We start from the raw sequence: 27,093 nt of genomic DNA, 5'->3' as shown, positions 1-27,093 counted from the left end.
TTTGATTAAGATTACACATCTGTGTATTCTTAGGTTTTCTCTTAAAAAAATTGTACCAGTCCAATTAGCAAACAGAGTGGCTGAGAATGATGACATTGATGTCGTGCACTAGTTTGAGTTGTAGTTCAGTAATGGCGGCAGAGAAAGATGCGAGCGAAGCCATTCATTCTGTTGTCGCACCACTGCCGAATGTCCAGAAGTTAAAGCCGGAGCAAGAACAATCTTTGCTGGGGTTTGTTGGTGGCAGTGGTGTTGAGGCCCTCCTCCCCAACAGTGTTGATTAGGGAAAAGTTTAATTTTCCAGCACACTCCGTTAGTGGTGAAGGAGTTGCTGAAGCCCTATTCGGACGGTAATTGTTCCTTGTGGTGTCGGAAGGTATTGCCATAATTTTAAGTCCGTTTCCCACCACCCGCATAAAAATCCCCAGCTAAATAACCTACTGCTTTTGACAAACCAAGGTAGTGTGGTGACCAAGGTAGTGTAATTGCTATCAGAATCCACATCTCTTGAGTTTTCAAGAATATATCAATTGAAAATTCACTGTTTATAATCCTTTTTGACCACTGCAGAGCACCGTACGGTTGCGCTTTGCTGTTTTGGTGTTTGGATGCACTTGTATTTCTTTAAAATGCTGGCACGTATTTACAAGAGCAATATTATTTCATCACCGCTCAAAAAATTGAAATAAAAGAACGTAAACATTTGATTTGGGACGTTATTTATAGCAGCATTTATTATCATACAAAGAAAGCATATGATATTTTATTTACAGCATACAATCATGTTACGGACCACGTGATCAACGTGTTCCCGATCACAAAACTCTCTCCTCCACCGTGAATAAATCACAATACGAATGCATGAGTTTTAGGTTTTATCACTGAGCTGGCATGCGTGCGCATTTATTTTGACGGATTTCCATGTGGGAAGGGCGCATGACATGCGTCACGACCAAACGTTAACGATTGGTTATGGCAGATCTAGAGTATAGCTCTGAGGGAGATCCAATAGTTTTAAACTTCAACAGAGTACCCGCCTTCACGGAAGTAAACGCTTGTCAATGGAGAGTGGCCCAACTCTCTGTACAAATGAAATATACGAGAGTCTGGTAAGACCAGGCTACTTTAATATGTGCTAACAAAGGAAATGGGGTCAATTTTGATTTCATGAGGACTTAATTCATAAAGTTGTTTATCCTACTGTATATGGTTGACTATGTACTGGAATCAATAAACAGGGTTACAGTCGTAAAGAGAGAGTTTTTTTTTATTATAATACAAAAATAAGTAAGCACATGCAGTCTGCTTATTCCAAAATGTACAAATCTCTTCCTCGTTTCGAGAATACCTGTACAACATATATACTTCTGAAAAACTGCTGCATTTGTTAATCAGAAGAATGAGTTTGTTATAGAGGAAGGAAGTTTCCAAGGTGTGACCCGGTGAATGTTATTAGAGGTGTGAACCAGCAATGGAGATGGAGACGGATAACAGAAAATACTTATGAACTTTACAGTCTAGTTTCTATTTAATTCAGTTTCGTGAACTTTCTGAACCCAAATTATCACTAATAAGCATACTGTGGTCATATGAAGGATATATATGAGAAACAGCTGTACCTACCAAAACACATTTGTGGTAAATAAATCATTTAAACTTTGTTATCATATTAGTTTTAATAACGATATAGTGTTGAAGTTAGCCTCTAGATGTTGGAGAAAAATAGAGCATTGATTTCTCTGATCAGCAATAGTTGTCATATTATACAAACAATACAACAGAATACAACAAAATACTCCACACTGATCAACTTAAACATTAATAGTAAATGTGAATTTGCTGAAATATTAATGCCACTGTTCATATTCATTTTCAGTCTGTAGTTGGTAGATGTTTTCCACAGCCATCTCTCTGTTGTACAAGCCCACACTGCTTCCAGAGTTACTGTAGATGACCGAGTTATCAGAGTTCTGGGTTCTGAGTGAGAGAAAAATGATTAAAAAAAACATCTGGTTTAGTGACCAGCAATGCCCATGACATGATCAGGCCTAAATGTGACCTAATGGAAGGATTGTGTTCTTTCTTTGATGCTGACTGTTATGTGTTGCATCCTTCACATCATTTATATTTTATTTATAATATGCACAATAGTATTGCCTAAATAATAGATAATCTAAGAATCTAGATAATCTGTAAGATTTTTGTGATGTTTTTGAAAAAAAATCAAGTCACCATCATGCTCACCAAGACTGCATTTAATTAATCAAATATAGAAAAATAATTAAATATTATTACAATTTAAAATAACTGTTTTTATGTTTGAATACAGGTCCTTCTCAAAAAGTTAGCATATTGTGATAAAAGTTCATTATTTTCCATAATGTAATGATACAAATTTAACTTTCAAATATTTTAGATTCATTGCACACCAACTGAAATATTTCAGGTCTTTTATTGTTTTAATACTGATGATTTTGGCATACAGCTCATGAAAACCCAAATCTCAAAAAAATTGCATATTATGAAAAGGTTCTCTAAACGAGCTATTAACCTAATCATCTGAATCAACTCATTAACTCTAAACACCTGCAAAAGATTCCTGAGGCTTTTAAAAACTCCCAGCCTGGTTCATTACTCAAAACCGCAATCATGGGTAAGACTGCCGACCTGACTGCTGTCCAGAAGGCCATCATTGACACCCTCAAGCGAGAAGGTAAGACACAGAAAGAAATTTCTGAACGAATAGGCTGTTCCCAGAGTGCTGTATCAAGGCACCTCAGTGGGAAGTCTGTGGGAAGGAAAAAGTGTGGCAAAAAACGCTGCATAACGAGAAGAGGTGACCGGACCCTGAGGAAGTTTGTGGAAACGGACCGATTTCAGACTTTGGGGGACCTGCGGAAGCAGTGGACTAAGTCTGGAGTAGAAACATCCAGAGCCACCGTGCACAGGCGTGTGCAGGAAATGGGCTACAGGTGCTGCATTCCCCAGGTCAAGCCACTTTTGAACCAGAAACAGTGGCAGAAGCGCCTGACCTGGGCTACAGAGAAGCAGCACTGGACTGTTGCTCAAATTTTGCATGTCATTCGGAAATCAAGGTGCCAGAGTCTGGAGGAAGACTGGGGAGAAGGAAATGCCAAAATGCCTGAAGTCCAGGGTCAAGTACCCACAGTCAGTGATGGTCTGGGGTGCCATGTCAGCTGCTGGTGTTGGTCCACTGTGTTTTATCAAGGGCAGGGTCAATGCAGCTAGCTATCAGGAGATTTTGGAGCACTTCATGCTTCTATTTGCTGAAAAGCTTTATGGAGATGAAGATTTGTTTTTTCAGCACGACCTGGCACCTGCTCACAGTGTCAAAACCACTGGTAAATGGTTTACTGACCATGGTATTACTGTGCTCAATTGGCCTGCCAACTCTCCTGACCTGAACCCCATAGAGAATCTGTGAGATATTGTGAAGAGAAAGTTGAGAGACGCAAGACCCAACACTCTGGATGAGCTTAAGGCCGCTATCGAAGCATCCTGGGCCTCCATAACACCTCAGCAGTGCCACAGGCTGATCGCCTCCACGCCACGCCGCACTGAAGCAGTCATTTCTGCAAAAGGATTCCCGACCAAGTATTGAGTGCATAACTGAACATAATTATTTGAAGGTTTACTTTTTTTGTATTAAAAACACTTTTCTTTTATTGGTTGGATGAAATATGCTAATTTTTTGAGATATGAATTTTGGGTTTTCATGAGCTGTATGCCAAAATCATCAGTATTAAAACAATAAAAGACCTGAAATATTTCAGTTGTTCTGCAATGAATCTAAAATATATGAAAGTTTAATCTTTATCATTACATTATGGAAAATAATGAGCTTTTATCACAATATGCTATTTTTTTGAGAAGGACCTGTATATATTTAAAAAAGTAATTTATTTTTATAATGGCAAAAGCTGAATTTTCAGCATTATTACTCCAGTCTTCAGTGTCACATGATCCTTCAGAAATAATTCTAATATGCTGATTTGATGCTCAAGAAACTTTTTAATTATCTATGCTGAAAACAGCTGTGCTGCTTAATAGTTTTGTGGAAGACATGATATTTCCCACCAGGATTCTTTTAACAAATAAGTTTAAGTTTATAAAAAAACATATTTGACATTATTTGAACTTTTTTGTAACAATGTAAACGTCTTTACTGCCAGTTTTGATCAGTTTAATGGACCTTTGCTGAATTACACTATTAGTTAATTAAATAAATCTTAATGACCCCAAACTTTTAAACACTACTGTTTAAAGTGAGTGGTTTTGTTTTAAATTGGAGCATTTGGTCAGCATAATATAAATTGTAAATTCCTATTTCAGTCCATTGTTTTATGCATCTGGAATTAATGTTTTTTTTACTTATTTTAAACTAAGCATAAGAAGCACTTGAAGGATTGACTTACATGTCTAATGCAGCTCTCGTTTTTTTCTTTTGTGTCCCTGAAAGTAGAAAACGACAATTTCATTTTATATATGAATGTGATGAGTGAATATTGCAGTACAATTTGAAAGTGTGAACTTGCTTTGGACTCACACATCAGAAGGCCAGTAATGACTATCAAAGCCAACAGTAACAGGAGAACAGGCACGATAACTGCAGTTGCATTTACCTTTAAGAACAAATCAGTATCAAGATATAAAGTGATTTTTTCAAACTGTAAAACATATAAGGCTTTCTGTTATGGTGAAATACTCACACTATCTTTGTTTTCCACATTGTGTGAATCAGGATACTTAATTGAGGTTCCTGCTTTAGAATGGAAAACGCAGTCAGTCAGCATATTTGGAAATGCCTCCAAACGATTCAAAATAGCACAGATCATGCGCTGTGTTATACCGTATGTTGTGTTGGAGGTCCACAGTCCAATAGTGCTGCTCTCGGGAGCATTCGAAGAACTCACGAATGAAGTATTCTCTTGTGTTTTGTTTCTTCCTAATAAAAAAGAAAGGATAAAGTCACATAATGTTTTTTTTACACTACCAATTTAAATGTCTTTAAAGAAAGCAGAGATCTTTAATGACTAAATATTTGTAAAGCATGCAAACGGCAAAATTGCACAACTTAATCATCATTAATAATAATCAATTACAGATAGTGAAATGGTTATTACTGTAAATGCACATTTTTCTTCAGTCATTATAGATTCACTGCCAGGGTTAAAATCATAATACCTCCTGATGTTTCAGTGGTCTGTGATTTACCAGTGATAAGCCCAGAACTAGTGGTTACCAAAGGCTCTTGTGTGGTTGGACCAGGTGCTTTGAAACAGGATGTAGAATTTTTCTTTTTTTAATGTGCATGAGCTATCAGAAAACTGCTGACAGTACTGACACAGACTTGATCTAATCTGTGATGACTGAATGATGGTAAAAAAATGTCAAACTTGTCACCCGTCAAAAATACCTAGCCTACTTCATTTTAGACTGATTTTGTTTTGTCTGGGATGTTTTCATGATTCAGCCATAACAGATTCACAAAGACAGTATGAAATGATAGATATTCACATAGAATCACACACAAGTACCCTCTGTCATGGCAGTGGTGAATACTCCTGTGATTTCATTCTCAGATGTGCTGCTCGACAGGGATGTAGTTTCCCATGTTGTTGGAATAAGTGCTTTAAAGAAAGTGTATTTTTTTAATGTAAAACTACTACTTTAAAAAAAATCTCTATATAATGTTTTTTTTAATCTACACTACCGTTCAAAAGTTTGGAGTCCGTAAGATTTATGAGATGTTGTAAGAAAAATGTTTTTGAAAGAAGTATCACATGCTCAAGACCGTAATATTGTGAAATATTATTACATTTAAAAAAGATCATCATCCCATTGTTCAGTGTCACATGATCCTCCTCACAAAATTTTAGCACATTTGGTATAAATGTAAATGTTTGGTATAAATGTAAATGTTTTTACTATCACAAAGTGTTTTACTTTTCTTTCTTCTTTTACTTTTATTCCTTTATTTAAAACAAATCTTACTTACCCCAAACCAAAAAATCCACACATTTGTAATGACATTTGTAGTGTTTTGGCATGACGGCTTTGCTTACCATCATCAACAATCAAGTGAACATAATACATCTCATCATTAAACCATCCAGGCACATGTATGCGGCATCCATATTTGCCAGAGTCCTTTTTTTCAATGTTACGGATTGTCAGAGACACGTCTCCATGCGGTATTTCTCCAACCATCTGGTATCTGTTTGATTTTTTCCTCACCACTTTATCCCCATCACTTCCAATAATTTCATCTCCACAACCCATATTGGGAATGACTCCTCTTATCCAGCATATTTCACATTTTCCATGGTATTTGCTGTCATATTTGCAAGGCAAAGTGACACTCTCACCCTCGAAACTCTGTACTATGACGTCGCTGCATTTACAAACTGATAAGAGAGAGAAACATTTTATTTAAATACATTTATTTAAATACGTTTTATTCAAATACATTTGAACCTGAAATTTAGATCATAAAATATATTATCAAATAATCTATATGAAATATTTTGTTAACTTAACAAACAAAAATACATATTAGGCCTATATAATATTTTATCACAATGTCCAAGACTATGTGGCTTGATAAAAGCTAAGGGTTACTGCAAAATTAAATACTACAGAAACCAGGATTTTTGACAATATTAATATTAAAAATGTAAAAATTGATATTGCATTTTACTCTTTGACACAAATTTCAATATAATTTTGAAACTCACTCGTCAGATAACAAAGAATCCAGCATGCAAAGAACCAGTTGTGAAGATCAGTCATGATGAAGAGGCGTCACTCTCCCTGAATGCAATGCTTGAGATAACCTCATGTTTCTTCTTACATTGTTGCCCTTTAGACGGAAGTTAACATGCACATGACACATTCGCAGCTTTGCTTGAATGTGCAGTTGGACTTCTTTTTTTTTAAAGTTTCACTTCCATGTGTGGTCTACTACTCTAAGGTAAACTTCAAATAAACCGAGAGAGAGATTTGTTAGAACTGAGAACATGTTAACATCTACTTGTACTAGGAAAACACACGCTTCTACAAAACCTCACATGCAAAATTGTAAAAATTTTATTCATATTATAAGTGCATGTACATCATTTGAACTTTGTTTGATGCGACTGCATTGGACACTAGAGGCCGCTACTGTACCGTTCTGTTATGCGATAAATCAGATTTTGTTTCCAAACAAATGCTCCAAACTTTAAGCCCACGTGGAGTTTGGACAAAGAAACGTTCAGTAATTGATTTCTGAGACAGAGATGCATGACATATGATTAGTTATATTTTGTACGCTTTTTACAAAAGGACTTGGCTAATGAATATACAGGGTACAAACATTACAGTGAAACAGTAAAACAACAGCAACAACAACATAATGTAAATAAATTATCTCAGATTTAGATTAATAATCGATCAATTATTTTAGAATAAGCTATAAATATTAGGCGCTGAGAACAAACCTAGTATTTAAAAAAAAAGATTGAACGTCATCATACATGTGGTCTAAATACAGTCATGGTGACCTCGAATCTGAATATCACACCATATCCTCGTGAGGTTGTTGTGGGCTTGAGAGCTGGCCGATATTTAACTTCCCCTGCTGCTGGTGCGTCCTCTGGAGCGCCGCAGTCCTGAGACAGAGCGTTCAAAGGGATGTGTTAATGCACAGTAAGCAAAACGGGCCATGAGTCAACTCTTTCACTTCCACTCAGCAATGGAGAGCCAATTTTAACGCTCTGCAGCATGAGAATTCACAAAATAGCTATAGATTCTATTTAAACTTTGTAAAAATAACCATTTTCTTGCAATAAGTGTGAATAGTAGTTCTACATTCAGTGTTGTTATACAATAAATGGTATGCAATTATTATATTTATTAATATTATTAAATGGATGTTGCCTTATTGGGACAATACACCTACTCCAACCAATTAGACGCTTTATTCCCACTTTTCAAATATATTCATTTTTATTGAAAATAAATGCCTTTCCGATCAAATTCTTCTCTTCCGTAATTTTTTCTGGTCCAAACAGACATCAGTTATTACACTTAGCTATATATTAATATGGAAATTAAAGGGTTAGTTAACCCCAAAATGATAATTCTGTCATTATTATTCATTATTATGTCCTTCCAAACCCAGAGATTATATTAATCTCCAGTGCACGTTCAGCACAACACACGTGTTGTTGTGCTCTCATGAATGGGCACGGGAGATAATACATTTTGTAAATAAAGTGGTAAATTATGGAGGGTTTTTTTTGTTTTTCACAAACAAAGCACTTGCGTCGCTTCATAAAATTAAGGTTAAACCACTGGAGTCACATGGATTACTTTGATATCTTTACCTTTCTGGGGCTTGAAACTGGTACTTGCATAGGCTGTCAATGGAAGGATAGAAAGCTCTCAGATTTCATTAAAAAGATCTTAATTTAGCCCCGTTTCCACCACAGGAACTTTAACCAGGAACTAGGAACTTTGGGTGGTACTTCGTGTGTTTAGACCGCAGGAACCAGGGTATAAATGAAGTTCCGGGTAAATATTTCCCCCTCCAAACGGCCCTGCTCACGGGGTAGTACTTTTTCAAAGTTCAGGAACTTTCGAGGGCGGGACTTGGGCGCTGAACATGCTGATTGGTTGAGCTCACGCAGCATTTTTAAGTTCAACAGGCATTTTTAAAAGTCTTTTGCGAGGTTCGTTCTGCGTTCAATAAATATCAGTCTTGCTCTCTGTCTGGTGGCGCGCGGTCGTCTCAGCCATCTCACGTTCAATGTCCGTAATAGCTGATAATAATATATTGTCATTTTAAATCTAGCTTTACAAGCTTTCTGAATATGCTGCATGCTGCTGAATCTGCATGTTAGTGCTCTTTTCTGTCGTTGTTAATTACCTCGTAAACCTATACATAACCAGCAAAAGCAGCACAGCTTGAATCTCTTCCATACTCGTTATTAATTTTTTTTCACCATGTAAACGAACTGACCGATTACTTTTAAGTGTGCGTCCTTACATGACGTGACTGCGTCACGGCGCGCGCCGCGCTCATGTTGACAAGAGAGGAAAGTACATTTTTCTGAGGGGTAAACTTTTTATTTGGTGAGTTATGAAGATAATGTTGGAGTAATGACACAACGTATATTGCCCCGGGCAGTTTTTACTTTAACTGCGCCTGACAGAAGATTTTTTTCTCTGGGATGATTATTACACTTTACAACAAATAGATATAAATAATACTGTATTAGTCCTGGTGGCCGTTAAGAGTTGCTATGGCTACAGTAAACACATTCAGCTGCTGGAGAAAACAGCGGCGACATTTTTGATGCGGCAGACAAACTGCATGTGACAAAATGATTGCGATTGAAAGTCATCACATGTAAACATCAGATCGGTTTAGATAACGTCTCATGTAAACAGTCCTTTCAATCGGTACACTTAAAAATGATTACATGTCCTTCACTGATTTGGAGGAGCAGTCGCGTGCAGTCCTAACGTTACATCACCGGACTAATTTGCCTAATCTTCTCGGAACTTTATCGCGGTCGAAACGCAGACAGCTGCAGGTCTGGGGGGGAGAAAAGTTCCTGTAAAAAAGTTCCTGGTACAAATTGTTCCGGGTAATTTTGGTGGAAACGGGGCTTTAGTGAAGAACGAAAGTTCCCCTTTCGGGGAACTCGAGCTGCGTCGAAACGCTGTGAGAACGCCTCTGCGTAAATGCGTCGTGAAGCGCGTGTAGAACCAATCCATCGGGAGATCGATCGTCGCTGCGATTGAAAGTCATCACATGTAAACATCAGATCGGTTTAGATAACGTCTCATGTAAACAGTCCTTTCAATCGGTACACTTAAAAATGATTACATGTCCTTCACTGATTTGGAGGAGCAGTCGCGTGCAGTCCTAACGTTACATCACCGGACTAATTTGCCTAATCTTCTCGGAACTTTATCGCGGTCGAAACGCAGACAGCTGCAGGTCTGGGGGGGAGATCTGATGTTTACATGTGATGACTTTCAATCGCAATCATTTTGTCACATGCAGTTTGTCTGCCGCATCAAAAATGTCGCCGCTGTTTTCTCCAGCAGCTGAATGTGTTTACTGTAGCCATAGCAACTCTTAACGGCCACCAGGACTAATACAGTATTATTTATATCTATTTGTTGTAAAGTGTAATAATCATCCCAGAGAAAAAAATCTTCTGTCAGGCGCAGTTAAAGTAAAAACTTAAGAAGATAATGTTGGAGTAATGACACAACGTATATTGCCCCGGGCAGTTTTTACTTTAACTGCGCCTGACAGAAGATTTTTTTCTCTGGGATGATTATTACACTTTACAACAAATAGATATAAATAATACTGTATTAGTCCTGGTGGCTGTTAAGAGTTGCTATGGCTACAGTAAACACATTCAGCTGCTGGAGAAAACAGCGGCGACATTTTTGATGCGGCAGACAAACTGCATGTGACAAAATGATTGCGATTGAAAGTCATCACATGTAAACATCAGATCGGTTTAGATAACGTCTCATGTAAACAGTCCTTTCAATCGGTACACTTAAAAATGATTACATGTCCTTCACTGATTTGGAGGAGCAGTCGCGTGCAGTCCTAACGTTACATCACCGGACTAATTTGCCTAATCTTCTCGGAACTTTATCGCGGTCGAAACGCAGACAGCTGCAGGTCTGGGGGGGAGAAAAGTTCCTGTAAAAAAGTTCCTGGTACAAATTGTTCCGGGTAATTTTGGTGGAAACGGGGCTTTAGTGAAGAACGAAAGTTCCCCTTTCGGGGAACTCGAGCTGCGTCGAAACGCTGTGAGAACGCCTCTGCGTAAATGCGTTGTGAAGCGCGTGTAGAACCAATCCATCGGGAGATCGATCGTCGCCGACGTGATGACGTCATCGACCGGAGACTATAAAAGGTTGTGAACACAAACAGGAACTAGCTTCTGTGCCTTCAGTAAGCGATCTGTGTGAACCTGTCTGTCTATTTGGTGTTTTTGTCTGTCCATTAGAGAGAATTTTCCACCTTTGTTAAATATATCTGATATATATTTTATAACATAAAGAGAAAAAGGAGATTATGGCGAGTGAACAGCATTTCACAGTGTGTTCATCCCTGCCCTCAAAATATATATATTGCGTGTGGGAAACACACTCATTGTGTATGGCTGTTTGGGAGCGCAGCACGCTCAGGCAGCCCTTGAGGGGGCCGCTTGCGAGCATTTTTTGAGCGGCTTCCGTTAAGAATGCTGCGCTCCCGCCGGGCACTCTTCGAGGAGGGTGCTTCGGCTCGTGTTCCCCGCGGCTCGGTCCCGTTGCTGCCGAGGCAGAGCGGTGGCTTCAGTCGTGGGGTTCACACATGGACTTTACAGAGGGGTTTGAGACGGGCCCAGCCTTATCTCAGCCCTCACCTGTATCGTCCAGTGTCTCGTCTCGGGGTTTGGAAGCCCGCTCTGCGGTCTCTTCCTCCCCGGGCGGGGCACCGGTGCTCCAACTATCCAGCTCTGAGGAGGTGGACGTTGAGAGCATCGCGACTGAAGACTCACCACTTCAGTCACCCGCTAGTGAGTTGAGGTTCTCACGAGAGCTGTGGCCAGGTTAAATATAAAAATAAGAAACGACTGGCTGGCTGAAATATCTGAATCCCATCGAAATCAGAGAAAACGAAATTAGATGAGCGATTCCTGCCCTCTCGTGCAAAGCATCAACGTCCTGCCGTTCTTCCCTGACCTGCACACCGAGGTGTCTAGGTCATGGAGGAAACCGGTATCATATAGAGTGTTCAGCCCACATACATCTGCATATAGTAATATATTTGGGCTGAGACACTATGGTTATGGGGCGATGCCGAAGATCGAAGAGACGCTTGCGAGCTATCTCTCGCCTTCAGCTGCATCGTCCCTGGCATTTCCCCTCCGAAGGAAATCGGTGCTTACCTCAGCACACGGTACCCGTCTTCCTTCGGTGCCCACAGGGGGCCGCGCTGCTAACCCCGCCGCAATGTCAGGGCGCAGAGGGTCTCCGCGGGCCACCTGAGGGTGGTCCGCCCCCTCCTCGGAGGGCATGCGAGCAGTCAGGTCAGGTGTTCCCTGCCGGTTCGCCGTTTCAGGGCACTGCACTCGCTGCTCAAATTACACCAGAGGCCAGCCTCGAGAGGCTGGTTCCCTTAGTTTCCCCTCCGTGGGAAGACGGTGCTTACCTCAGCATACGGTACCCGTCTTCCTTCGGTACCCTCAAGGGGCCGCGCTGCCAACCCCGCCGCAATGTCGGGGCGCAGAGGGTCTCCGGGTCACCTGAGGGTGGTCCGCCCCCTCCTCGGAGGGCAGGGGAAACAAAAGGACGCTGAGGATAGTCCCCTCCGAAGGGAAACGGTGTTTACCTCTGCCTACGGTACCTCTGCCGTTGTCCTGCAGCGCCCTCTGGGGGCCGCGCTGCCAACCCTGCCGCAATGCCGGGGCGCAGACGGTCCCCACGGGCCACTCGAGGGTGGTCCGCTCCCCCTTCGGGGGGCTCCCGAGCAGTCAAGTCAGTCGTTCCCTGCCGGTCCGCCGCTTCAGGGCACTGTGCTTGCTGTTCAAAGTACACCAGAGGCCAGCCTCGAGAGGCTGGTTCCCTTAGTAGATTTTCTAGACTAATGGAAACGTCTATTAAATATATCTCGTTGGGTCCTGCAGATAATCGAAAGGGGGTATGACATTCAATTTAAAGGGCGGCCACCTCCTTTCAGCGGTGTCCTACCTACAGAGGTGGGCCCGGAGCAGGCTCTGGTGAGGGCACAGGAAGTAGAGACACTCCTGCGAAAGGGGGCTATAGAAAGGGTTCCTCCTCCCAGCAGGGAGTCTGGGTTTTATAGCCGTTACTTCATCGTGCCAAAGAAGGATGGGGGCTTACGCCCGATATTAGATCTGCATCTCTTAAATCGCTCAGTGGCCAAGCTCAAGTTCAAGATGCTCACACTCAGACAGATTGTGTCGCAGATCAAATCGGAGGATTGGTTTGTCACCATAGACCTCAAAGATGCGTATTTTGTCTCGATCCTTCCACATCACAGGAAGTTCCGGAGGTTTGCCTTCGGGGGAGAGGCATACCAATATCGTGTACTTTCTTTCGGTCTAGCTCTGTCACCCCGCACATTCACCAAGTGTGTGGATGCAGCTGGCGCCGTTGCGTCTGCAGGGCATCCACATACTGAATTATATCGACGACTGGCTGATTCTAGCGAATACAGAACAGATGGCGGTTCAGCATCGAGATGCTGTTCTCGCACACATGTCGAAATTGGGGTTGAGGCTGAACGCCAAGAAGAGTGTGCTTTCTCCGGCTCAGAGAACCACTTTTTTAGGCGTGGACTGGGATTCGGTAATTATGCGGGCGCAATTATCGCCAACACGCATAGCATCGATCCTGGCAGCAGTCAAAGAGCAGAAGCTAGACCGGGCCATCACTGTGAAGCAGTTCCAGAAACTGTTAGGTCTCATGGCAGCAGCGTCCAACGTAATACCTCTTGGCCTACTGTACATGAGGCCACTGTAGTGGTGGCTCAAAACAAAAGGGTTCTCCCCGAGGGGAAATCCGCTCTGCACGATCAAAGTCACGCGGCGATGCCTACGTGCTCTGGTCATGTGGAAAAACCTGGGGTTTTTATCTCAGGGTCCCGTGTTAGGGGCTCATGTTCGTCGCGTAACGCTAACGACAGATGCCTCTCTCACGGGCTGGGGGGCGACCATGAGTGGTCGCTCATCCCAGGGTCTATGGCAGGAACATCAGCGGCACTGGCACATAAATCGGCTAGAGATGCTCGCAGTGTTTCTTGCATTGAAACAGTTCCTGCCCGACCTCAGGGGCCACCATGTGCTAGTCAGGTCAGACAACACGTCGGTGGTCGCCTATATAAATCACCAGGGGGGTCTGAGGTCCCGTCCGTTGGACAAATTGGCACATCGGATCCTCCTGTGGGCCCAAGGGAAATTGCTGTCAATCAGAGCAGTATATATCCCGGGGGTCCTGAATCAGGAAGCAGACAGCCTGTCGAGGCAGGGGCCGAGGCCCGGGGAATGGAGACTCCACCCAGAGGTGGTGGAGCTCCTATGGAAGGTATATGGGAGAGCAGAAATAGACCTATTTGCTTCGGCGGAGAATTCTCACTGCCCGCAGTGGTTTTCTCTGACCCATCCAGCCCCGCTGGGGTTGGATGCCATGGTACAGGAGTGGCCGAGGCTACCTCTGTACGCCTTCCCCCCGATTGTCTTGCTTCCAGGAGTTCTGGAGAGGGTACGCCGGGACGGGGCCCAGGTACTTCTAGTGGCTCCGTACTGGCCGACCCGAGTATGGTTTTCGGACCTGATATCTCTCCTGGGAGGCTCTCCGATGGAGATTCCGACCAGGAGGGATCTACTCTCTCAGGCGGGCGGGAGATTCCTGCACCCACGCCCGGAGATGTGGAAACTGTGGGCCTGGCCTCTGAGGGGGCTAGGCTCATAGAGGAAGGTCTCTCGGCCGAGGTCGTAGAGACCATCCTTCACTCCAGAGCTCCATCCACGAGGAAGCTGTACGCTCTGAAATGGAAACTTTTCTCAGCATGGTGCAGAGAACGCCAGTGGGACCCAGTTAACTGCCCGGTTGGTACAGTGCTGGAGTTCCTGCAGGCAAGGTTCTCGGCAGGGTTGACCCCCTCCACAATAAAGGTGTACGTGGCGGCCTTGGGTGCCTTCCACGTCCCTTTCGGTGGAGTGTCTCTGGGAAGACACCCTCTAATTACACGCTTCCTCCGTGGCACTTTGAGGTTGAGGCCGGCTATGCACTCGAGGGTCCCAGCATGGGACTTGGCCATTGTCTTGAGGGGCTTGTCTGGGCCACCGTTCGAACCTTTAGAGGAGGTTTCGGACAAGTTCCTCACCCTAAAAACCATCTTTCTGTTGGCCATTTCATCTCTCAAAAGAATAGGAGATATTCAGTCCCTGTCTGTAGCACCCTCATGTTTAGAGTTTGCGCCTGGGATGGTGAAAGCCTTTCTGCATCCCAGGCCGGGTCATGTCCCCAAGGTTCCTACGAGCCCACGGGGCCCCATCACTCTCCAAGCCTTCTGTCCTTCTCCGTTCTCGACGTCAGACCAGGAAAGATTAAATCTGCTGTGCCCTGTTAGGGCGTTGGATGCATATGTCCACAGAGCTGCCCTGTGGAGAAAGACTGATCAGTTATTTGTCTGTTTCGGGCCCCCTAAGAAGGGGGCCCCTGTATCTAAGCAGAGGATGAGCAAGTGCCATTTCACTTGCTTACAAGGCGGCCGGGCAGCCGTCTCCACTGGCTGTCCGGGCGCATTCTACCAGGGGTATGGCTGCTTCGAAAGCACTTTTGTCGGGGGCTTCCCTCCATGATATTTGCAACGCGGCCGGATGGTCGTCTTCATTAACCTTCGTCAGGTTCTACGAACTAGACCTGGCATCTACTGTTGGGGCGCAGGTACTCTCGTAACCGTGTGCGCTTCGGCTTCACACATACGAGACACTTGGTCCTATGGCGATGTGGGTATAAGCGTTCTCACAGCGTTTCGACGCAGCTCGAGTTCCCCGAAAGGGAACGTCTCAGGTTACGTATGTAACCCTAGTTCCCTGAGGGAACGAGACGCTGCGTCGCCCTGCCATACTCCCGGCGTGCCCGTGATCACTTACTTCAGGCTTTATCAGAAGCTAGTTCCTGTTTGTGTTCGCGGACCTTTTATAGTCTCCGGTCGATGACGTCATCACGTCGGCGACGTCATCACGTCGGCGACGATCGATCTCCCGATGGATTGGTTCTACACGCGCTTCACGACGCATTTACGCAGAGGCGTTCTCACAGCGTTTCGACGCAGCGTCTCGTTCCCTCAGGGAACTAGGGTTACATACGTAACCTGAGACGTTTTATAGGTTTGGAATGATATGAGGGTGCGTAATTAAGACAGAATTTTAATTTTTGGGGTGAACTAACTCTTTAACAAAATATAAGGCAAGAAGATGAATTAATTATTCATTCATCAATACTGTTGCTAGGATTTGCTGCACTGCCTCTAATTTAAGCTTATGTGGAATTAAAAGATAATGATTTTATTACAGTTGTGTTTTAATTGCATTGAGAATTACCATCGAGACACAAAAACCTTAATAAAAAGTAAGGTTTCACAGACAGGGTTTAGACATTAATCCAGGATTAGGCCATAGTTAAGTTAGGACATTTAAGTAGCTTTGAGAAACATGCTTTAGAAGAAAAAAAATCATTGATGTGCATTTTGAGACAAAAAATGGCACTGACATGATTAAAACAGCTCTAACATGCATTTTAGTCTTGGACTAGTGTAAGCCTTGTCTGTGAAACTGGGGGTTAATGTTTTACGGTAATGCAAATTCCAAGCTAAAATATGCTTTTAGAATAAATTCTACATTTAGAATTGAGGAATTTTAGAATACATTTTAGAATTTTTAGGAATTTTAGAATAAAATTTGATCTGGACATGTTCATGAGGTCAAATTAGATTCATCTATATGATTTTTAGTATTTAATATTTCTCCTGATCTATACCATTAGATGAATTACTTGCTAATGTACTTACTGAACAGAAGTGCGATGATTAAACCGGGGATGAAGACAATGGCTCCCACTTTTACAGTATTTATGACAAATGTTTCCATTGTTTCCTAAAGTGACGCACAACATGTATGAAATCATGTCCAAAACAAATACAATCAATATGCATATACATTTACACACACACCACCAACAACAAATTAAAGTCAAAATATAGACTGACCGCAAAAGCAAAATTTCTAATGTTTCTGTGTGTAAACAGATGATTGCAATACCTCAGTATGGACCACTGCAATGGGTTCTTTTATGTAGATGTCAGTAATATCTGAAATAGATCAATATTTGCATTAACTCTAGTCTGATATTGGCTCATATTTCTTTATCACGTTCAATGTTGATTAGGTGTGTTTATGATTATATTCATACCTGTAGTTATCTTTTCTGATATGATAGAAAGCTCAGTAATGAGTGTGATTGGCTCTGATACATAGTTGACTGTGTGTGTAAAACAAAAATTAGTTAGTTTGGTTATTTTATCACGTATGATGCTAATGCTCTTTGAACAATGTATGGTGAAATGTTTTCAGCACATTGTATTCCAACTATTGGTAATTTATATTATTAGTACATTATGGTCAAGAATACAGTAAATCAGTGTACAGGCTAATAATTAATTATTGATTAATTTTTTTAATTATTGAATGGAAAAGGGCAAAAAAGGATTTTAAAAAAGTTAAAAAATACAGTAAAACAGTTCAAAGGAACAGCATTTATTGGAAATGGGAAACTTTTGTAATATTAGAACAGAACACTGACCACTTGAAAAGCACTTCTGCAAAAGTAAACACTGAAAGGTTTTCATACCCTGCTTTTCCTGCTTTGCTGTTGAAGGAACCAGTTGTGTTTCTGAGATGACTCTCTTTGGATCCATTCCTTTTATGGAAGAACAGGAATACTATACATCATCATGTCTGAGCATAACCACATTGATAAAAAAAGATCAAACTGAGTGGTTACTCACCATTTCTGATAAACAGATAAACATTGTAACTAATGTCATTGAAAGGTCCAGGGATCTCGATACGGCACACGTACATCCCAGCATCACTCTTTTGAGCAACCCTTATGGTAAGTGAAACATCTCCTTGGTCGAGTCCACTGGCCAAGCTGAATCTTTGTGACTCTCTGTAGTTCACTTGCAAGCCATCAGAGGAGATAACCGTGTTCTCACAGCTGAACCATGTCTGATGTCGCCCCCAACAAACGTTTAGTAGGCCGTTGGCATTAATGTCATATTTGCATGGAAGAGTAACTGTATCCCCAACCTGTCCAAACACCAAATTTGATGACTCGCTGCAGGCTACACCACACAAAAAGAGAAATATCAACACTTATTATTATATAACATTGCGTATAAGGCAACGAATTATTAGATTCGTCATTCAATTTTACACATTTTTCCTTATAAAGACATAAATTTCACAATGGACCACATATCAAACTAATCAAAGTTGAAGTGAAAGTTTAAAAAATATGTATTTTTGTCTTGGTGGAAAAACACAGCACAAGATACACAATACACACAGTATACACAAAATAAATCTGGTTTTTGTAGTAAAATAGCTGTAAATCTTAAGAAACATTTAAAGAACCTTGTGTATTGTGCACAACCCTTTTAATCTTAAATTAAGTTTATTTTTGTATCTCTTAGGAATTTTTCTCCTTGTAAGCATAACCTTTATTAAATGTTGCTAGAGTTATGCTTTAAAATAAGAAATAAAATGGTAAAAGAGGTAAAACAAGACAAAAAAATATATAATACTGATACTATTTTTTGCACGGCACAGGAATGAAATATAGTATTGTACTATAGCACTACTGAAAGAAGTATTATTTGTACTTACTTGCTACACGTATGCTTGTTGAGATAAATAGAAAAACAATCATTTTCTTTGTCGTGGCACACTCACTAAGTCCTTAATCCATGTGTAAATGGCTCATATACTAAAAATACAACTTCTCTTTTTCATGACGGCTGTTTGCCAATAGGAATAACTTCAACATGCTATTGGTGCCAAAGCCAGACAGAGAATTTGTATTCTTGTTGTGAATGTATGTATTTTAATATATATTGTTCAAAAGTTTGTGGTCCGTATTATAAAAGGTCCTCTTAAAAGAAATTAATACATTTGTTCAGCAAAGACTCAAGAAAGATTACAAAAGATTTCAAACAAATGATTGATCAAATAGAGACTTCTTTTAAAAATATTGAAAAACTCTTACCAATCCCAAACTTTTAAATAGTGTATATAAGAGAGAGAGAATCTTTAGTGATAATATACAACATATATATTATTTAAAATATCATTATAAATAAGTATTATTTAAAACCTGTTGCGAACATATCTCATGTTTCAGTTTGTGTGCATGCATGAAAAACATGAATTGATTTATTAATTAATAATAAAAGATGGTTTGAAAATTAATGGTTATCTGTCAATTGGACTGAATGTGTAATCTTTATATTTAAATTTCCAAGAAAGCAGCATTATTCTGTTATAGAAAATCCACACATTTTTCCCGTGCTGGTCAATAAAGTATATCTAATTCAACAATATTTAAAAAAAATGGCACACATGGTCGCAAATGTACACACATTTACTTCCTTTTAAGGGGGACTTTCTTTCTTTTTTCCACTGGCCATTGCTGACAATACAGTTCCTGACAGGCCATTTCAAGTCTAGACAGTCATGTTTCCTTGAGACTGGTGGCTCAGTTTGAGGAAAGGTGGCGTAATGTTTTTGGTAACGCTAACCTCATTGCAAATTTCATTCAAACAGGTTTTCATCTTTCAGTGTTTCTACAAAATTACATTATTACACCAAAATAGTCATAATATAATTCAGGCATGAACACAACTTCAACTTGAAAATGTTCTAATTTCTGATGTTCATCTTTCCAAGTACTCTCTTCATACTAAGTCAAATGCATCGAACCAAAAAAGAAAGCTTATGGCATTATCAATCAGATACAGAGCTGCAAAGTAATACAATCCCTGACAAAAGTCTTGTCGCTTGTGTACAAATTGACCTAAAGTGCCGCTAAAATATATTTCTAATCAAGATTTTTTTACAAGAAATGGCTCATTTTAATCCCACCAGCTTTTGTGATAATGTTTCAGTGAAAAACTAAACTTTCAAAAAGTATTCTAATATTCACAGCTTGGTAAAGCCCATTGAGTCAATTTTTGCAAAGACATAAGTGTTGTCACCTTGTCATATGAGCTTCACCTGTGACTAATAATGGATCAATTAGGTCTCAAGTGTGTATAAAAAGAACCCCAGTACACTAGACCTTCACATCAACTGCAACTAGACCTCTGCAAACATGCCTAAGATTCACCCTGAGACTAAAGTTTTGATTATCAAGAGGCTGAAGACCAGATCCACTGCTGATGTGGCAGACACCTTCAATGTGTCTCAGCATCAAGTACAGAGGATTAAAAAAAAGATTTGAAGAGACTGGAGACGTTTTTGACAAGCCCAGGTCAGGCAGACCCCGCAAGACAACTGCTCGAGAGGACCGTTTGTTGGCTCGAAAATCCAAGGCCAGCCCATTTTCCACTGCAGCAGAGCTCCACGAGACCTGGTCACCTGAAGTCCCTGTGTCAACCAGAACAGTTTGTCGGATTCTGTCTCGAAATGGCCTCCATGGTCGAATCAGTGCCCTGAAGCCAGCACTAAACAAAAGACAATTGAAAAACCGTGTGGCATTTGCCAAGGCCCACAGCCTGCTAAAAGGATGGACGCTGGAAAAGTGGCAGAAGGTGGATTTTTCAGATGAATCTTCTGTTGAATTACACCACAGTCGCCGCAAATATTGCAGGAGACCTACTGGTGCCCGAATGGATCCGAGATTCACCCAGAAAACAGTGATGTTTGGTGGCGGAAAAATCATGGTCTGGGGTTACATCCAGTATGGGGGTGTGCGAGAGATCTGCAGGGTGGAAGGCAACATCAATAGTCTAAAATACCAAGAAATCTTAGCTACCTCTTATTCCCAACCATAAAAGAGGCCAAATTCTGCAGCAGGACGGTGCTCCATCGCATACTTCCATCTCCACATCAAAGTTCCTCAAGGCGAAGAAGATCAAGATGCTCCAGGATTGGCCAGCCCAGTCACCAGACATGAACATCATTGAGCATATGTGGGGTAAGATGAAAGAGGACGCATGGAAGACAAAACCAAAGAATATTGATGAACTCTGGGAGGCATGCAAGACTGCTTTCTTAGCTATTCCTGATGACTTCATCAATAAATTGTATGAATCCTTGCCAAACCGCATGGATGCAGTCCTTCAAGCTCATGGAAGTCATACAAGATATTAAATTTGAATCTCACAGCACCACAACTTAATTTGCTGACATATTTTTGTATTTGCAGTAAATTTGTTACATTTCTGTATAGGCGACAAAAACTTTTGTCTTGCCAAAATTTGACCTTTCTGTCTTGATTAAATGATAAATATTTTTCTATGAAAATTATTTATTTCAGTGCATTAAACATCATTTGGGAGGGTTTTAGCTTTTCATATGAGCTATTTCTAACACCAATTAATTAATTAAAAGTCAGGTTAATATCAGGTATTTCTAGAAAATAGATAAGCGACAAGACTTTTGTCAGGGACTGTATGTTTTCACAGAGACTGGATGTTCAGGTCTATTAGCCTCCATTAAAAACACAGGGTAGCATTAAATTAATTACAATGATAGTAGCAATATTAAATATTACACACACAATTGATGATTGTTGTGGCTGGTTCTCAAAAAGGGAGCCAACAGACTTTTCTAATTCTCAAATCTCACTTTTCACACAATAAAATCTACGTTTGTGAGCTATTTATTATCTGCCGCCTTCTCCTTATATGGTGTCTACTGTGCTCAATGGCAGCTCTTCCATAAAACAAATATAGACGTTCTTGTGCTTTTGAGTAAATTAAAGGGGTGATGAATTGAGAAATCAACTTTCCCTTGAGCTTTTGATATATAAAAGGTCATGGTAATATAAGAATATCTGAAAACTTCCTTGTGAGTCAAAAAAAAAGCTTTTATAGACACCAGGCTCAGCAAACGGTCCTGTGCTTCATACTTACATCACTGCGCGACGAAACACAACTCTACAGCACGTGTAATCCATTAGCCCGCCCACCGACTCATGGAGCTGTTCGGTCGATCACAAGCCAGCAGCAATAAACATGTGGAAGAAGATAGCAAGCAAGATATACTTCTTCAGTTAAAACTAATTCTCAATGCTGACAAAACAAAACTAATGTTCTTTACAAACTCTAAGAAGGTGCCTCAAACTGTCCCAGTAGTGTCCACTCTTGAAGGGAATCATAGAATTGTATATAACTACCTCTGTGTCTTGGCTACTTTTTTATCTGTGCTAGATTATGGTGATCTTTTTTATATGAATGCTTCATTTTCATGTCTTCAAATGGTGGATTCGGTTTATCATGCTGCTCTGAGATTCATTACTAACTGTAGAGCCATGATGCATTACTGTGATTTATACACACGTGTGCAATGGCCTTCTCTGGCCACTAGAAGACTTGCCCATTGGTACACTTTTATTTACAAGGCTCTGTTAGGATTATTGCCTCCATACATCTGTGCTTTACTCACAAAGAGAAGTGTTGAATCTTACTCCCTGCGATCAGAGTTCCAGCTCACGTGGGGAAGACTGTTTGTGTGCTCGCTTCGTTTCACTGCGGAATCGTTTGTAAACAAATCTCCGGTCGATGCTGGATTTGGATCCGACAGGAATGGTGAAGCACATGTTTTTATATGTAATAGTGTTGCATTGTTATAGATCTTTTTGCTTATGTGTGTACCTGTCTAACAGAGCTTACCTAGTATGCTGAAATCAGACACGTATAATGGGCCAGGGCTCGCAAAGCTCGGCAGGCCGATGAATTCATAGACAGTAAAAGAAATGGACAAAGCTATCCTATTGACTTCAATGGCAGAAAGTGAGGTCAGTAAGGGGCACTCACTTCCTGATGGCTGAGCGAACTGCGCAAGTTTAGACTGAGCTTGAGGACGTAGATGTGACGTGAGCCTCCTGTCTGACAGCTGTAGGTCTTCTAGTAGTTGTGGAAAGTGAAAGCTGAATCACGTTGTTTAAATATTTTCTCCCGTTGCTTTTGGCTCACTATGGGCTTCTCCCTATTCTTCTCCCTTGACTTTTTCAGACTTTTTGTCTCCGGGTCCCCCCGACTGTCTCATAGACAGTAAAAGATTGCCTGTGAGCGTCTCCTCAGGTCTATACGGTAATTTCTCAACTGTGCGACAGAGTCACGTTGGTTATAACGCAACCGTTAGCCTATTTTTACAAAAACAGCTTCTGCGGGGCGATAGTGTAAGATACAAGGTAATGGAGCCTTTTATGCATTGTCGTGTTTCTTTAGAAATAAACAATGGACAAATGGAGTCTTTAAAAGCCTCAGATGTAAAGTTATTCACTGTCAAAGTGACTCAAAAATGAATGGGAGTCAATGGGATGCTAACAGCAGGTGATGGCTTGGTTAGCAATGGCAGCCCCTATGGGAGGAACGCTTTCCGACTGCTAGATTACCCTTAGATGAATTCCGTTTTTGTTCTGCTATTCTCTCTCTCTCTCTCTCTCTCTCTCTCTCTCTCTCTCTCTCTCTCTCTCTCTCTCTCTCTCTCTCTCTCTCTCTCTCTCTCTCTCTCTCTCTCTCGTTGACATCTGAAGGGCGGTGCATGCGCGCAGAACGTGTGTGTGTGTGTGCGGTTCGCGCTTATATCATCCGATCTTGTGGGCTTTGTGTAATATAAAAATAATAGTCCAATCAATCGCGGGTCGATGAGAAATAAATCATTTTGTTTGTTTGATAAAGACTTTTACGAGCCCTGTGGTCGAGAGAATCATTGTGGTTGACGCTTCTCTCTCAATCTCTCCTCTCCCTGAACTGACAGGGACATAGATATGACGGAGCTTAAGCTCATTAAATATGCAAATCGTATCCAATCCTAGCCGTGGGCGTTAACGTACAAGTCTCCAGTGCGTCACAGCCATCAAAACCCAGCATTTTGGAGAGAGCCTCAAAACCAGTGTAGAAAATAGCCTATTACTTATTAGTTATGATGTTTTTGAATGTAAAAACCACATGAACATCATTGGTTGACCTCAGACAACAGTATAAAACAGTAAACATATAAACAGTAAAAATAATAAAGCTAGTTCATGGCACCTTTAAGACTTGAATTTCTTTCAGGGTTTTTTTTCTTTTACAGAAAAACAATTAAATATCTTGGATGTTGTTACATGTATGCTCTATGATGTCTTTCACTACGTTTTCACTACGTTTCCCATTATGCTTTGGGTTCTACCCATCCCTGGGTTAACTGATTAGTCATTCTGTTCCACCTGTTTTGCTTAATCACCTCATTAGTTCCTTTGTTTGCCCAGTCCATTTAAACCCTGAGTTCACAGTAATTCTCTGTTTGTCCTCATTAATATTAGAGTTTGGTTGTGTATTTCTATATTCTAACCCAAGTTTATGATTAAATTTTTTTTATTGTGTGCTATTCCTCTTCATTGTGCTCTTTCATTACCTCACCAAACTGTAACAGAGGGACAAACTAATACTAGTCAGCATGGACCTGCTGTACTACTACTTTGCCTGGAGCAGGAGCAGAAAAGCCTCGAGACCCACACCAGTAGATATCTAGACCTGGCGTGCCTCACTAACTTCCCGGACCACTCGCTGTGCATATTCTTACATGCAAGCCTGAATGCAGAAACAAAGGCACGTCTGCCCAGTGTGGTCCCTCGAGGATCATTAGCAGAGTTCGTCAAATGGCTGTTGGTGAACTGCAAATCAGCCTACGCCAATGGCTCTGCTGAGGATGACATCATCACCATTCCCCCTCCAAACAAACCACCACCAGAGACCAACCATCCACTTACTGCATCCAGAATAATAGAGCTGCTTGAGGCCATTGCAGACAGAGACTGGACACCCATGAGAGACGAGCCCGTACCAAGAATAAGAACGGGGAGTTTCATCACCTTAGACCACTGAGATAATAAGGTCCTCATAATTTTTGATGAGGACCTTATTGACTGGTTTGGGGAAGGTAATGTCCCTGTATCTCCAGCGTCCCATCTCTTCTGAATCCCTTCCCAACCTCCTTCTCCCACCTCCACTCTCAGCCAGTTCCTCTGCCCTGTCTCCACTGGTATCCTTCATTCCCTCTGCATCTCCTACACCAGTCATTTCTCAACCTGTGGTCCACGGACCACTAGTGGTCTGTGAGGGTACTGCAGGTGGTCCGTGGAAAGGCAAAATAAAATATTTTTTTATCTTCATTTTACCAGGAAATTCCAATAAAAAGTAAAAAGAATATGTTGGCCTATATTGATATAACATTTGAATTAAATTGTCAAGTTATTGTGCGATTACTAAAATAGGCTAGTGGCGCTCGGCCGTGACGTTCAAGTTCAGTGCCGTTATGGATCGGTGGATAGCAACGGGTTCTCTGAAGAGAAAAGAGACAGGCAGAAGTTACAAAAAAATGAAGAGATTGACAGCGATTCGGATGCATCTATGAGCCAGATTCATCATTAAAAAAAACAAAGAAAAGGAGGGTGAAGAGAAAATACTGTGAAAGCTATTTAGCATTAGGTTTCAGCTACACCGGCCCCAAAGACGAGCCGTTGTCCGTTTGCATTTGTTACTACGAGTCACTGGCTTACGAGAGCATGAAACCATCAAATCTTCACCAGCATTTGGAAACCAGGCATGTGGAATTTAAGTCCAAGCCAGTTGAGTTTTTCAAACGCAAGCTCCAGGAATACCGCCCAAGCAAAAAAGTAATAGAATCGACATCTGCAGGTGGCGCTACTGCTAAAACCGTAGAAGTCTCGTACCGGGTGTCCCAAATCATAGTAAAAAAAGGTATGCCACATACACTCGGGGAGGAGGTGGTGCTACCAGCATTTAAAGAGACTGTGTCTATCATGCTGGGTGAAAAAGCACGAAAGCAAATGGACTTGATTCCATTATCAGACAACACTGTGCAGCGCAGAATCGAAGAGATGGCCAGCAATGTGAACGACCAGCTAATATCGCAGATCAAAGCCAGTCGATCTTTTGCTCTTCAGCTGGAAGAATCCACGGACATAGCGAACCTTGCCAACCTGCTCGCCTACGTAAGATATGAATACAAGAAATCAGAGGAGGAATTTCTCTTTTGTAAACCTTTGCAGACACGCACAACCGCAGAGGCACTTTTTGACATGTTGAACGGAACAAGATGTGTGGGAATAAGCACAGACGGGGCAGCAGCCATGGTAGGCCAGCACAGTGGCCTTGTTAAATGTGTGCAAGCAGTTGCTCCGCAAGCAAAATCTATCCACTGCTGCATCCACAGAGAGGCTCTTAGGCCAAAAGAATGCCACCTGATCTCAAAACTGTTCTGGATGAAGCAGTAAAAACTGTCAATTTTATTAAGGCAATTCTAGATTATTTTTTAGTTTTATGTGATGAGATGGGCAGTGAGCACCGACAATTGCCACTGCATACCAAGGTCCGGTGGCTGTCAAGAGGGAAGGTGCTTGCATGGCTTTATGAGTTGCGAGATGAGGTGAGACTGTTTCTTCTTGACACAAAGTTCGATCTTTCTGGTCGATTCAGTGATGCAGACTGGCTTTGCAAGTTGGCATATCTGTCTGACATTTTTGAGCACTTGAATAGACTAAATAGGAGCCTACAGGGGAAGTCGGTTACTCTTTTTCATACGCAAGACAAAGTTGAAGCCGCAATTAAGAAGATGGGGATGTGGGCAAAGCGCGTGGAGGAGGTAAACTATGACTCATTTCCAAATCTTTCAGATTTATTTTTTTAGACAGCTCAGACACGCACCTTTCAAGTGCTTTGCAAGATGATATCAGACAGCACCTGCACCTGCTGAAAACTCAGATACAGATTTATTTCCCAACCCCCGACACAACAGAGAATTGGATAAGAAATCCGTTTGCCACCCTGGGTGACTACAGCCTGACAAACCTCACCTCCAGATAGCAAGACAGCCTGGCTGAACTGTCCTGTGACAGTGCTTTAAAAATGTACTTTTCTGAGAAATGCCTGCCTGCTTTTTGGCTGAAAGTTGCCACAGAATACCCCGAGCTGTCCGACAAAGCCCTGAAGTGGCTTGTGCCTTTTCCAACAACTTATCTCTGTGAATCTGGGTTTTCATCCCTGGTCATGTTGAAGACAAAATATCAGAACAGACTTAATATTGAATCAGATCTCAGATTGAGGCTGTCATCAATTGAACCTGACATCCAGAAATTGACGTCTGCAAAGCAACATCATCCATCTCATTAGGTGAGCATTTATTTAGTTGTTCAATATAGGCCTATATTAGACAGACGATAAAAAGAGGAAGGGAAAGATGTGGAAAA

The 27,093-nt window shown here is 41.4% G+C and overlaps 2 protein-coding genes and 1 long non-coding RNA gene across 10 annotated transcripts in view; 1 reads left to right on the top strand and 2 right to left on the bottom strand.

The window, feature by feature from the left end:
* The window catches only part of LOC137046541 (uncharacterized), a 47,335-nt gene that overhangs the window by 1,265 nt on the left and 18,977 nt on the right, over nt 1–27,093 (top strand). The gene's annotated exons all lie outside the window — the stretch shown is intronic.
* Nucleotides 1,250–6,958, bottom strand: havcr1 (hepatitis A virus cellular receptor 1). 7 transcript variants are annotated; one of them, XM_067423892.1, is made up of 9 exons: nt 6,759–6,958; nt 6,087–6,428; nt 5,553–5,651; nt 5,206–5,292; nt 4,871–4,966; nt 4,731–4,783; nt 4,568–4,643; nt 4,437–4,473; nt 1,250–1,977 (listed from the first exon to the last, which is right to left on the bottom strand). In XM_067423892.1, the coding sequence occupies exons 1-9, from the start codon at nt 6,811–6,813 to the stop codon at nt 1,848–1,850; spliced, it is 975 nt and encodes a 324-aa protein (XP_067279993.1). In that variant the 5' UTR covers nt 6,814–6,958; the 3' UTR covers nt 1,250–1,847. The 7 variants fall into 7 exon arrangements, with proteins under 7 accessions (XP_067279993.1, XP_067279994.1, XP_067279995.1 ...); XM_067423893.1 differs by having other exon boundaries at nt 4,731–4,780; XM_067423894.1 differs by having other exon boundaries at nt 5,559–5,651.
* havcr2 (hepatitis A virus cellular receptor 2) lies at nt 7,088–18,792 on the bottom strand. Of its 2 annotated transcripts, XM_067423900.1 has the most exons (7): nt 18,504–18,784; nt 17,621–17,959; nt 17,464–17,532; nt 17,026–17,094; nt 16,875–16,924; nt 16,625–16,709; nt 7,088–7,673 (listed from the first exon to the last, which is right to left on the bottom strand). In XM_067423900.1, exons 1-7 carry the CDS (start codon nt 18,544–18,546, stop codon nt 7,630–7,632), a joined length of 699 nt encoding a protein of 232 aa, XP_067280001.1. In that variant the 5' UTR covers nt 18,547–18,784; the 3' UTR covers nt 7,088–7,629. The 2 variants fall into 2 exon arrangements, with proteins under 2 accessions (XP_067280001.1, XP_067280002.1); XM_067423901.1 differs by lacking the exon at nt 17,026–17,094 and having other exon boundaries at nt 18,504–18,792.

Source organism: Pseudorasbora parva, chromosome 18, assembly GCF_024679245.1.
Source record: "Pseudorasbora parva isolate DD20220531a chromosome 18, ASM2467924v1, whole genome shotgun sequence".
NCBI lineage: Eukaryota > Metazoa > Chordata > Actinopteri > Cypriniformes > Gobionidae > Pseudorasbora > Pseudorasbora parva.
Note: the sequence above shows the minus strand (reverse complement) of the source record. Positions and strands in the feature narration are given on the sequence as shown.

Excerpts from the sequence above, each read along its gene's own strand:
- havcr1 (XM_067423892.1), bottom strand. The coding sequence starts at position 6,813 with ATGACTGATCTTCACAACTGGTTCTTTGCATGCTGGATTCTTTGTTAT. Across the intron at positions 4,644-4,730 it reads ATGTGGAAAACAAAGATAGT|GTAAATGCAACTGCAGTTAT; the intron begins GTGAGTATTTCA and ends TTGTTCTTAAAG. Across the intron at positions 4,474-4,567 it reads CATTACTGGCCTTCTGATGT|GGACACAAAAGAAAAAAACG; the intron begins GTGAGTCCAAAG and ends TTCTACTTTCAG.
- havcr2 (XM_067423900.1), bottom strand. The coding sequence starts at position 18,546 with ATGATTGTTTTTCTATTTATCTCAACAAGCATACGTGTAGCAA. Across the intron at positions 16,925-17,025 it reads ATCAGAAAAGATAACTACAG|ATATTACTGACATCTACATA; the intron begins GTATGAATATAA and ends GATCTATTTCAG. Across the intron at positions 7,674-16,624 it reads AATCATCGCACTTCTGTTCA|GACTGCGGCGCTCCAGAGGA; the intron begins GTAAGTACATTA and ends GCTCTGTCTCAG.